The following is a 12,299-nucleotide window of genomic DNA, read 5'->3' as shown; positions in this document are numbered from 1 at the left end:
GGGGAATCCATCGCCCTCTTCTGGCCTCTGTGGGTACTGCAAGCATGTGGTATCCTTAGATACATGCAAGCAATACACTCATACGCCACACATAAAATGTAAAATAAATAAATAAATAAATAAATAAAAGAATTAAATTTTGTTGCATTCTATTACAACACACATTGACAGGGCTACCTGATGAGCAGAAAAATGTGTACATTCATGTAATACAAGCTCCATAAGTGAACACAACCAAAGAAGCTATGACGCGTTCAATAGCTTTGAGTTCTCACCCAAAGCAAACTCTCAACCTGTGGTCCGATCTGGCCCAAGAATGCTGATGGATTTATACAGAGCAGGAATCACACTCTGAACTGTAGCTTCTGTAAAGAGAGAAACTGCGAGATAAAGGTGTGGGCAGAAGACTGTGTCTCCAGTGGTGTTTAAAGAGAGACGCGAACAGCTCAACCAGAGGAAAACGTCTCTTCCACAGTCTCACCTTGACTACCTTTGTTTTTCTTTCCTTAATATTTTAGAATTATTATTATGATTTTTTAATTCTAAGTTGTTCTTTATCATTCCTTTTTTATGCTTACGGAAATTAGTCTCATACACAACAAAGGAAAAGAAACTGTTTTTGCTTTCTGATAATCAGTATACACTATTATTTCTTTCTTCTCCAATTTTTTGTTGAGTTTTTATGCATTTCTTATAATACATCTTAATCAAATTTAAACCCCTTCCTCTCTCCCCACCTCCTCATATTCCCCTCCCCACCGGATTTCAGGTATTCAGTCATATATGTTAAGTCCTATCCAGTCAAGCATTTGATTCCAGATGTTCCTTGATTCAAGTTCATCCACTGGAGTCTAGTCTGCCTACATAGAGTCACTCCCTTAAAGAAGATCTACTGTCCCTAACCCCATAGTAATCATTTGCCAATAACAGTTCCTTGGCTAGGCTTGGGGCCTGCTGCCCATTTCCCCTATTCTATGCTGGGATTTTGTCTGATTGACTTTGTTATGGGTCTTTTACATGCTGTCACTCTTGTTACAAGTTCATGAGCAAGTTCCCAGAGGCCTGAAAGCCTGTTTTCATATGTTGGTGCACCAACCCTGGCTCTTACAATCTTTCCACCCACTCTTCTACAATGGTCCCTGAGCCGTGGGTAGGTGAGGTTTAGTATAGGAACCCTATTCAGAGGCACAAACTCTACAGTCTCTTAATTTTATGTGTATGAATATATTGCCTGCGGTATATAAGTGCAACTATGTAGTGCAATGCCCACAGAAGTCAGAATGTTATGGACAGTTGTTAACCACCACGTGGGTGCTGGGAGTTGGACCCAGGTCCTCTGTAAGAGGAGCCAGTGCTCTTAACCAGTGAGTCATCTCTCCAGCCCCAACCTTAACTACCTTAACTATCATTTCAGGTTACCGTGTGTGATGTTTCCTGAGAGTTTTCCTCTCTTTTTCTTTGCCCATCAAACAATGAGGGATCCCCTGCAAAGGATGACTCATAAGAGCTAACATTTGTGGCACTTTTGCTGTGTGTCAGGACTGTGTTCTGGGCATGAGTGTCATGCTGAGTGCTTTCAAGTCTTACAGAACAAAGGGACCCATGGTTTTTCTAGGCTGTGCTCTTCAAAGAAGAAAAACAAGCAAACTGCACACAGGAGAGGGTAGGTGTTTATTTGAGAGACACACAGTGGCCATTCAGCGGTAAGAGAGCAGGTCCCCAATTCTGACTTTGTGGTGTCCACACTTGCTCTCTGGTCCCATGACAGTTCCTTAAGAAATGTGGTTGAGAGGACAGTCTTATCAGAATGGCCTTCCATTCCTTTTGTTTTATGTTTTAATATGTGTGACTTCAGTATGCTATCCTAAATGGTTTGACTTTGGAAAACGTGAAAAAAAATCATTGCTACACTCTTACTATTTGAAAGAAGTGGGAATCACAATAGTATAGTTTTTCTGTCGGTGCTGGGGCTGGAACCTCTGGATTTAGTCATGTTAGGTGAGCACTTTACTCCAGAGCTGTGGTGCCATGCTTGTAATACCAGCTTTTAACAAATCTTGCTAGTGGTTCCCAAATTAAAATTATTTTTGAGATTTATTAACTACCTTCACTTAAAAACCATTTTATTGATTCTTTGAGAAGTTCATGCAATGTATTTTAATCATTTTCAGACCCTCTCCCCTATCTCTACCCCTGCCTTCCTACTCCCATGCCCTTAGATTCATATCTTCTATTATTATTATTATTATTATTATTATTACTATTTGTTATTATTATTAATTATTGAGACAGGGTCTCCTTGTAGCTCCAGCTGACCTAGAACTCTATATGTAAACCACATTGGCCTCAATCTCACAGAAATCAGCCTGCCTCTGCCTCCAGGGTGCTGGGATTAAAGGTGTATGCCACCGCCTGTGGCCTATTTTTATTTTCAAATGGCCTATTTAGTCTAATTTGTGTTCTTCAAATGCTCTTGGGTATAGGTCCATGTCCTGGAGCCTAGTCAACCTACCTGGTGTCATTTTTTAAAGTTTTTTTTTTTTTTTAACTATTTTTTTGGGGAGAATTTTAAAAGCATGATTGAAAGTGTACTGGTGTTGTGAAGAGCCTGCAGAGGTCAGAAGAGGGTATTGGATCACTTGGAATGGGGGTTTCTGATGCCGTTAGCTGCCATGTGGGTGCTGGGATCCAAACCTGGGTCTTCTGCAAGAATAGTCAGTGCTCTTAACCACTGAACCAACTCTCCAGCCCCCGGTATATTATGTGTCTATGTGTATGAGGTGTGAGTATTATACACGCATGTATGCAAGTGTACTTGTGTTGTGCAGAGCCTGCAGAGGTCAGAAGAGGGTATTGGATCACTTGGAATGGGAGTTTCTGATGGCCGTTAGCTGCCATGTGGGTGCTGGGATCCGAACCTGGGTCTTCTGCAAGAATAGTCAGTGCTCTTAACCACTGAGCCAACTCTCCAGCCCCCGGTATCATTTTTAAGAACATGTTACGTATTGACTGAGGAGCTTGGACCGCCCTGCTGAAGGATAAGCCATTTAGTGGTGTTGTGAGTTCCATCATCTCTTTATATCAGATCTGATGTCTGCGGAGGCTTAAAAGGATGGATAGGAGATGTGACGTTGATGTCTGGGTTGCGATTTTGGGACCTGTATGCTATCACTCACAAATTTATCTTCTTTGCAATTTGTGAAAAATCTGAGCCTACCCAGGCTCATGTATCTAGTTTAGCAAAGAATCTTTTTCTAAAGCTGAAAACAGTTCACTTAGAACCCCAAGTTGTACTCACTAATGCATGCTGACAGGAACGGGCCGTCTCTCTTCCAGGGAAGAAGGCAGGTGCTGAAGTAATCCATAAAGGGAGCCAGAATTAACAATGGCAGGATGCTGATGGCATTCATTAGTGCAATTGGCAGAAGAAATCCACCCAAGTTCAGGTTGGAATTCATGGTCTGCAGATAATATCCTGAAGGAGCCTGCGTTCAAGGAAGGAAGAAGCCAGGCAATGAGACAGTGGTTTAACTTTCATGGGCTTAGTGGCACGTGCCTTTAATTTCAGCACTCAGGAAGCAGAGGTGGACAGATCTGTGAGATCCAGGCCAGCATGGTCTACACAGGGAGTTTCAGGCCAGCTGAGGATACAGGGAACCCGGAAAATTTGTCTCAAAAAATAAAGACAGTGGCTTAACTCTGAAGGAAGCGTGCTCTGTCAGATACCTATCCCCCTGCACATACTCCGTGACAGATGACCTGGATGCTTCCCAGGTTCTAAGATCTCAGCTATGAGCTGACATGACAAAGGATCTGTGACCCTAGAGGCTCTGTTTAGTTAGTTTGCATTGTTACTGATTCTTTATAGAACACTTTTTGTTATTTAGTTTATCTTTATCTTCTTTTGTGTTAGATAGGGTAGCCCTGGCTCACCTGAAACTTGCTGTATAGACCAGGCTGTATAGGCCTCAAAGAGATTTGTCTGCTTCTGCCTCTCAAGTGCTCTAATTAAAGATATCTGCCACCATGCCCAGTTAGTTTACTTTATAAAATTTACTTAATTTTTTTGATCTTTTTGAGACAGAGTAGCCCCAGCTGGCCTAGCACTCGCTGTGTAGACCAGCTGGCCTCAGTCTCACAGAGATCCGCCGGCTTTTGCCTCCCCTTGAGTGCTGGGACTAAAGGCTTGCGCCACCATGCCCAGCTTAGTTTACCTTCTTAACTTTCCCTTTTTTCCCTCTATGCTGCTTAGATCAGGCTAGAAACAGGGCTAACCCAGAGGGCTCACAAAAAGAGTTCACAGGTCATGTGTATCCCTATCAGTCCTATATTTCCTTAAATGATACTTAGTCTGGTGGCAAAATAGGATTTTTTTTTTTCTAAGAAGAAGGAGTGGGTAGGGACCCACATTGCTTGTTGTGGGCTGTCTTTGTGAGCTCCTTGGGTTGACCCTGTTTCTATATTCTGTGTTTGTGGCCTCCCTCCCCTTTAAAGTAATTTCCTGCTACTGTTATGATTTGAATGCAAAACATCCCCATAGGTTTTTGGATACCTGAGCCCCAGATGGTGGTGCTGCTTTGGAAGGTTACAAAACCTTCTGGAGATGGAGGAAGGGAGTTTGGTAGCCTGAGTCTACTTCCTGGCTGGGTCTGTGCATCTTGAGTGCAGATACAATGTTGGCTAGCTGTTCCTGTTTCCGTCTAATTGACTGTATCCCTTCTTAAACTGTGCGAAGAGAAGGCCAGTGAGTCCTTTCCTTGAGGAACTGGTTTCACAAAGTATTTTTCTTATGGTGCTAGAACCACACTGTGATTCCTACCTTCTCTTCGTCCTGGGAGAGCTGCCCTGCTCAAACGTCGAGATCATAACTTCTCATTTGAAGTCTTCACTGACCCTGTCTCTCTAATCAATTGTACAATTTGGGAGGTTATATGGAGTGTCAACAGAGTCAGCGGGGCTTGTTAACAAGCTCACCAAGTGCAAAATGCACCCCTTGCTATGTTGTCTGCCTGGACATGGGGCTGGACCACATTCTCATGGAGCCTCTTTCTATCTACATAAAACATGTCCTGGTGATTATCTTCCAGTCTTTAATGTGCTCCTTAGGATGCTAAACAAAGATTGCTTTGGTTGGGCATAGATGGCAAGAGTGAAGGACCCATTAGCCTGTCCTGCTTTACTTCAATAAAATGATGATGCGTGCATCCTCCAATCAGAGGGAAACAGATGAATGATGCACTTGAAAAAAGGCGTGCTGGCAGCCAAACAGCTCTAAGACTGAAGGGTCCCAGCGTCACTTTCAAGTTTCTGTTATTGATTTCAAACGAGAATTATTGTTAATAGAAATAAAGTTATTATCGGCATGAATCAGACACAGAAAACTGTTAGCTTAATAATGTGGCAAACGTACTTCAGTGAAGCAGTATTAATATATTGCTTAATCCAAGAAAAGGCCCCAGTGTCTGAAAGCTTGAAATCATTTCTGCTTCTGCCTCAAGTTCTGAAATCATCCCCTTTAAATTTTTAAATACTTTTATTTCACATGGGCTCTGAGTATTCAGAAATAATTGCTGTCAATAGAGATTCATTTTCACCTTCGAGTGGCCTGTAATGTCAAATGGAAACCTCATCAGCTTTAATATCAACATATTTTAAATGCATGTCTTGGATCTGAAGGTCAATAATGGCTACTAAATTTAAAATATGGAATTCTGAGGTGTTTTATTCCTGGCACTTTGATTGCCTTTGTACCGCTGATTATTTTATCTGGGGGCAAAATCGAGTCTCAGCCTATCTGGATGGAAGTTTCCTCTGCCAACTTAAGAAACGCGGTCTAACATTTTCTTTGAAGTTTCTAGTCCTCTATATAATTTTATATATAGTTTGCATCAAGGATATTTACTCGCATATAAGAGAGGCATTGTGGGTAATAAATAGGCTTTGATATCAACCTTGAGTTAGTGAGTTGAGGTGACCATTCTGCCATATGTTAGAAAGTTAGAAGTTACTTGATTTCTCTGGTCACTGGGGCCTTAGAGGTTTTTAATTAATTAATTAATTAAATCTTTAATTTATTTTTAAAGATAAGGTCTCACTGTGTAGCCAGGCTGACCTTGAACTTTCAGAACTCCCTCTGTCTCAGCCCTCCCTATTGCACTGGAATTATACATGTGTCTCAGATCTATGATAATCACAGTGGCTGTATAGGCTGTCTGTGAGCATTAAATCAGATATTCAGAAGTCAGAGTGGTGAGAGGGCTCTGTGAGTATGGCCACTTGCCACTGAGCCTGAGAACCCGAGTTTGCTCTGGAGAACCCACATGGCAGGAGAGAACTGACTTCTGTTCCTGCAAGTTGTCCTCTAATCTTCACACACATACCACAGCATGTGTACCCCCCAATAAATGAATACATGTAGATATTCAGAAGTCATCTTCAAGAAGCTGTGATAAATAATATGTGACCAAGAAATACTTGGGTTTGGGGCTGTAGAGATGGCTCAGTAGTTAAGAGCACTGGCTGCTCTTGCGGAAGACCCAGGTTCAATGCCCAGCACCCACATGGAGGCTAGCAATCTTCCATAGCTCCAGTTCCAGGGGAATCTGACACCCTCTTCTGACATCTTCAGGCACTGCACATACATGTAGGCAAAACATTCAAACATATAAAAAAATAATAAAATATTAAAAAAATACTTGGGTTTACTCTTTGGAACAAACCTGGCATCTAGTTTCTTAAAATTTAGCTTATTGGAGCTAGAGAAATGGCTCAGCAGTTAAGAGCACTTGCTGCTCTTGCAGAGGACCTGGGTTTAGTTCCCAACACCCACATGGCAGTTAAAAACCATTTGTGACTCCAGTTCCAGAGGATCCAACACCCTCTTCTGACCTCTGAGGGCACTGAACGACACAGGTGTACCTACACAAGGTACCCATGCTTCTGTAAGTAACCCTAACAAAACTCACTGGTTCATTAAAAAAATAAATGCATGGAAGTAAAAGGGCACTAGATGGAATGAGGCAAGGTGGGAGAGCGAACAAGAAAGGTGATGAGGTGTGACTAGGATCGAGATATATGCACGTATAAAAACAATTAGCTTATCGAAATGTATCATATTTATATTAAAGTAAAAACCATAACAAGCCAGGCATAGTAGTGCATGACTTTAATCCCTGCACTTGGAAGGCAGAGGCAGGTGAGTCTCTGTGAGATCAAGGCCAGCCTGGTCTACATAGTGAGTTCCAGGCCAGCTGGGACTACAGGGAGACCCTGTCTCAAAAAAAAAAAAACAAATAAACAAAACCCCCATATAACAGTTTATATATAGCAGTTTACAGCAAAGGCTCCCACTGCGTTGAAAGAAATACTGGTTGCCACTGCATTCGGAGGATAAGGAATTAGTAATTCGTGTTCTTTGCTTGGAAGGAATTGAGGCTACCACCACGTGGTAATTGGGTACTTGTAATTATTTTCTCAGTTCTAGGGTACTTTCCTATCCGTGCTCATGCAGGGGACAGCTTTTGCTGTGTCCTGTTTTGGTTCCTGCTGCTGTTTATAAAATCAGGAGGAAGGTGGAGCCTCCCAGTCCGCCTTGCCTCCATGTGTTCCTTAGACCAGGGGTCAGCAAACTTTTCTGTAGAGGAGCAGATGATAAAGACGCCCACATATGGGTTCCTTGGCAGCTACTCAATTCTGCTGTTTTCATACACGAGCAGTGATAGCACTAACAAACCGAGGAGCATGGCAGCATTCTGATAAAACTTTATTTATGGACATTGAAATTTAACCCAATTTTCATGTGCCACAAAACATTATTCATTTGACTTTTCCCAATGGCATAAAATGTTAAAACTATCATGGCTTGCATAGGGCTGAGAGATGACTCCAAGGATAAAGGCACTTACCACACAAACCTGACAACCTTGAGTCTGATCCCCAGAACCTACGTAGAAGTGGAAAAGTGAGAGTTGATTCCACAACTTTGTCCTCTGACCTCCACATGAACCTCATAGCATGTGTGTGCTCACTCCCACATCATGCACGTATACACACAATATTAATAAATAAAAATAAGTCATGGGCTGAATTTGGACTAGAGGCAATAGTTTGCCAGATGTATTAGTTACTTTTCTGTTGTTATGACAAAATACCATGACCCAAAGAAACTTAAGGAAGAGTTCATTTGGGTTGACAGTTCCAGAAGGACAGAGTTCATCATGACAGGGAAGATACGGCATGGTGGCAGGATCGAGAAGCTGGCTGATCACATTTCATCCACACACAGGAAGGAGGGACAGAGAGAGAGGGGAGAGGGAGAGGGGGATGGAGGGGAAAACAGGAAGCGTGGCCAGGCTATACAAACTGAAAGCCTGCCCCCAGTGATACACTTCCTCCAGCAAGACTCCACCTCCTTAAAGTTCCATAATTTCCCCCAAACAGCTCCACCAACTAGAAAGCAAGTGTTCAAATGCAGGAACCTATGGGAGACAGTTCTCGTTCAAAACTTCATACCAGGTTTCTAAGAGGTGAGGCCCCGCTACTGTCTTTCACTGCTGTTAACGGTGGCCTGCTGCCTTGCCTTCTCACTCACACCCATGTCAGGGAACTTTCCTGTGCTCCTTTGTTTTCTCTTTAACAAAGGAGGCTCTGGGTAAGCAGACTCTTAAGTTTTCTTCTAGCTCTACTGACCCATGAGTGACACCTACAGCTCATTAACCTTCTCGATTCCAAATTGGGGGCGGGTAGCAATCAAGAAAGTTCCAAGTTTGTTCAAAGAGTTTTATAATCCTATTTCTTCTCCATAAATAGCTTGGTCTTTGACCACAGTGATATTAATTCTTAAAAAATCACACATAGCTATAAGGGATACTTTAGGTTTTGTGCTTTCTCTTTGATTTCCTCCCAGGGTAAGGACTGATTCCCTGAGGTATAATATGTGAGTGGGAAGGGAATCACTTTCTCATTAGTGGAGGTAGAATTCAATCAGCTTGTTAGGGCTGCTTTCTAAAGGTTTAATGAGGGAGGAAGCCCAAACCTTCGGTTAAAGGGGGCTTTGGTGATTGCCTCCGAGTCTGGTATTGGCATGAAGTGCTCTGGTGTTTTATGACTATGTACTCTGAGATCCTGTCTATACTTTGGCCAGACATTGATAGCACTACAGAGATGCATCCACCCAGGGCCTCCTCATGGTAAGCTTCAGCTTAGTCCTGCTGAGCTCTTAAACTCAGGACCAGCAACTGCTTAGAAACTGGGACAAAGGCCCAATAAAGTATATGAAATTTGCTTGTTGCAGGGTTTGTGGTTAGAATGTGAAATGTCTCCTGTTCTTGGGGTTTGAATGAGAATGTCCCCCATAGGCTCCAAGTATTTGTGTATATCCAGTACATCCAAGTGAATCCAGTTTGTGACTCTGTTTTGGGAGGTTTAGGAGGTGTGGCTTAGCTGGAGGTTGCACGTCACTGGGGGTGGGCTTTAGCTTTGCCCATTTCTAGTTTCTGCTTCCTATGCCTGCTTGAAGATGTGAACACTTGGCTTTCTTCTTCTACTGTGCTGTCTTTGCTGCCATCCCTCCCGCCCCATGATGGACTCTCTGGACTCTCACCCTCTATAAGCCAAATAAACTCTTCCTTCTATAATTTGCTTTGGTCATGGTGTTTTATCACAGCAACAGAAAAATAACTGATACATCTCTGGACGGATGTGTTTGAACACTTGGTCTCCAGATGGTGGGAGTGTTTAGGAAGGTTGTGGGACCTTAAGGTGGTTGAGCCCCAGTAGAGGGTGTGGTTCACTGGGAGTGGCCTTTAAGGTTTCATACACCAGCCCCACTTCCTGTTCTCTGTTTACTTCTGTGTGTGTGTGTGTGCACATGTGCGTGAATATTTTTTTACGTATATGAGTGTATTGCCTGCATGTATATAACTGCATTATGTCAGGCAATGTTTGTGGAGATCAGAAGAGGGTGTCAGATCCCCTGGAACTGGAATTATGGATGGTTATTATCCACCACGTGGGTGCTGGGAATACAACACTGGTCTTCTGCAGGAGCAGCCTGTGTTCTAACTGCTGAGCCACCTCTCCAGCCTCTCTGTTTGGTGATAACCCCCAAATAAACCATTACTCCTTTAATTTTCTTTTGTGAGACATTTTGTCACAAGGGTGAGAAAAGTAATGAGTACAGCTGGAAAGAGATGCGTAATTCTACATCAGCATGCAGGCACCATGCTGTCCTGGTACGTGTTCATTGTCGTCTTACCTGCATGATGCACATTCTGTATATGAGCTGGAGACTGAAGACAGGGAAAAGGGTGGAGAAGACGCTCTTTGTGTCTTTCACCTGGAACTCACTGTAGTGGCCACTGCGGTCTAACCAGCTTGTCCCACCTCTGCCAAAATGACAGTATCGCAGGCAGCATGCTTTCAGCTCTTTAACAAACACTCTGAAGACTGTCAGGAGGAAGAGATCTGCAAACCATTGGAGATATTATGTATCAGTACAGGGATGGTGCTTCAGGGCCCCCACAGGTAAATCAGGAATTGAGCATCGCAAGGATGAAGGGTGGTAAAGTGGCTGAGGGTTTTGTACCCAAGGGGTTGGATTCAAAGGAACAAGCTCCTGACAAGGCTGGCATCCTGATGACCAGCCCAGGGTGGTGCCTGACAACTGATGTGAAAAAATGAAAAGGGAAGATCAATGGGAACACATTACAAAAGAAAGAAAGGTAACAAAATACCACCAAAGTAAAGGCTTTCTGAATCTCTTAGAAGTCTCTATGTTTAACTCATTAATGAATGAGAGAACTTGAACTTTTCTATCCTTTATATAGGAGCTGGTGCTATTTTTAAAATATAAATAATCCTCATTTTGCTTGGCAGGTAGAGGGTGGCTTTAAAAAAAAAATTACTCAGAGATGAAGGCAAAATGTATTCTTTGCTTTGACTTCATCCTTGAATTTCAGACACAAGATTAAACTTTGAACTCTTTAAACGATTTTATGAATGTTGACAGTGCTACTGAAAGTTTGACTAGATTCGTTGACTTTTCCAGTAGCTTCCTCTGGGCTGATATGGAGGACAGTTAGCATCAGAAATATTTCATTGCCTCAGACAGTAGCAGTCCTCTGTTCCATGTTGTTTGCACCTCATGGTTGCTTTATTCATGATCTTCCAGATTGAATTTTTTTTTTATTTGTCTCTGTTGGGACTTCCTGCTTACAGTGACAGGGAAGACACGTCCATCAGTGAGCAGTTCAGGGGTGCCATCTCCACTGTGGTGTTTTTCATAGCAATTTCTTTGACCAGACAAATCCGTCTTCCAATTACACAGACATCAAATCTTGGTTGCAGGATGATGGTTTAATATATATGAAAACATTTGAGTTTTCCTCAATTACCATAGGTGCTCAAAATAGTTTGATTGTCATTTTATGGCGTTCAAGTTTCCCATAAGGAGATGCTGAAGTGCATTCTAACCAAATTCATTTAAATGCTATAAAGTATTGGTTATTATATTTAAAAAAGGAATACTAATAAATATTTCTTTTTATAATCGTAAATGTGACTATATTGATTTGATCTGATCTTTTCTTCAAGACTCCTAATAGGCACATAATGTCAGCCTTTGATTAATTGAGGAAGCTAGGGGCCTGGTAATTGAATATGGAGCCTTTCACCTCTAGGTCACTGAATCAAATCCATTCCAAACTGGTAGTGACCAAGAATGATTACAGCTTTAGCTCCCTGGTGGCCTCTTGGAAGTGTGTTTAGGTCATGTGGAAGTGTGTCTGGATAGTTATCCAGACTCCTGACGGGAGATAGGCTCAGATCCACAGTTGTCACCTCGTCCCTGTCACTGTTTCCAAATGCAAAGGAAAGCCCAGGGATTGGTGAAGCCAAGGGGACTGGCCAGACTTGTGTCGATTAGAAGAGAATGAGGAAAGCACTTCTCTATTACGAGACAGTCCCATTTCAATCACGTTACTTAAGGTTTAAGTAAAATGAGAGCTGAGTGTGCATTGTTGAAGTCTGCAGATTGAGTGTGAGAAGGCCTGGGCAAGGTGGCTTAACTTCTAGACATTTTCTTACAACCTTGCCTGTGTTGCTGATCAACCTGCTCTCTACTTAATTCATGCAAAAACAGTGCTGTGTGGAGAACAGGGTTATGATTTGCAATGCTCCAAATGAGTGTAGGTTTTTAGATAGGCTTTGTTATTAGATGATAATTATTGGTAGGAGACAAGTCATTTTCTAAAGGTATGTTCTTCCTTTTTCTCTCAAGTTTATAAATTCAAGGATATATA

General features: G+C 42.3%; 1 protein-coding gene across 1 annotated transcript in view; it reads right to left on the bottom strand.

Moving 5' to 3' along the window:
• Positions 1–10,464, bottom strand: part of Slc15a5 (solute carrier family 15 member 5) — a gene marked incomplete at its 5' end in the record, with an annotated part of 69,204 nt that extends 58,740 nt beyond the window's left edge. The window contains 2 exon segments of the mRNA XM_008856044.1: positions 3,299–3,485; positions 10,256–10,464. Coding sequence (XP_008854266.1) covers positions 3,299–3,485; positions 10,256–10,464 — 396 coding nt within the window.
• Between the last annotated feature and the right edge of the window lie 1,835 nt (positions 10,465–12,299).

This window comes from Nannospalax galili, unplaced genomic scaffold (assembly GCF_000622305.1).
Source record: "Nannospalax galili isolate Female #2095 unplaced genomic scaffold, S.galili_v1.0 scaffold208, whole genome shotgun sequence".
NCBI lineage: Eukaryota > Metazoa > Chordata > Mammalia > Rodentia > Spalacidae > Nannospalax > Nannospalax galili.
This window is presented reverse-complemented; position numbering and strand designations above follow the sequence as displayed.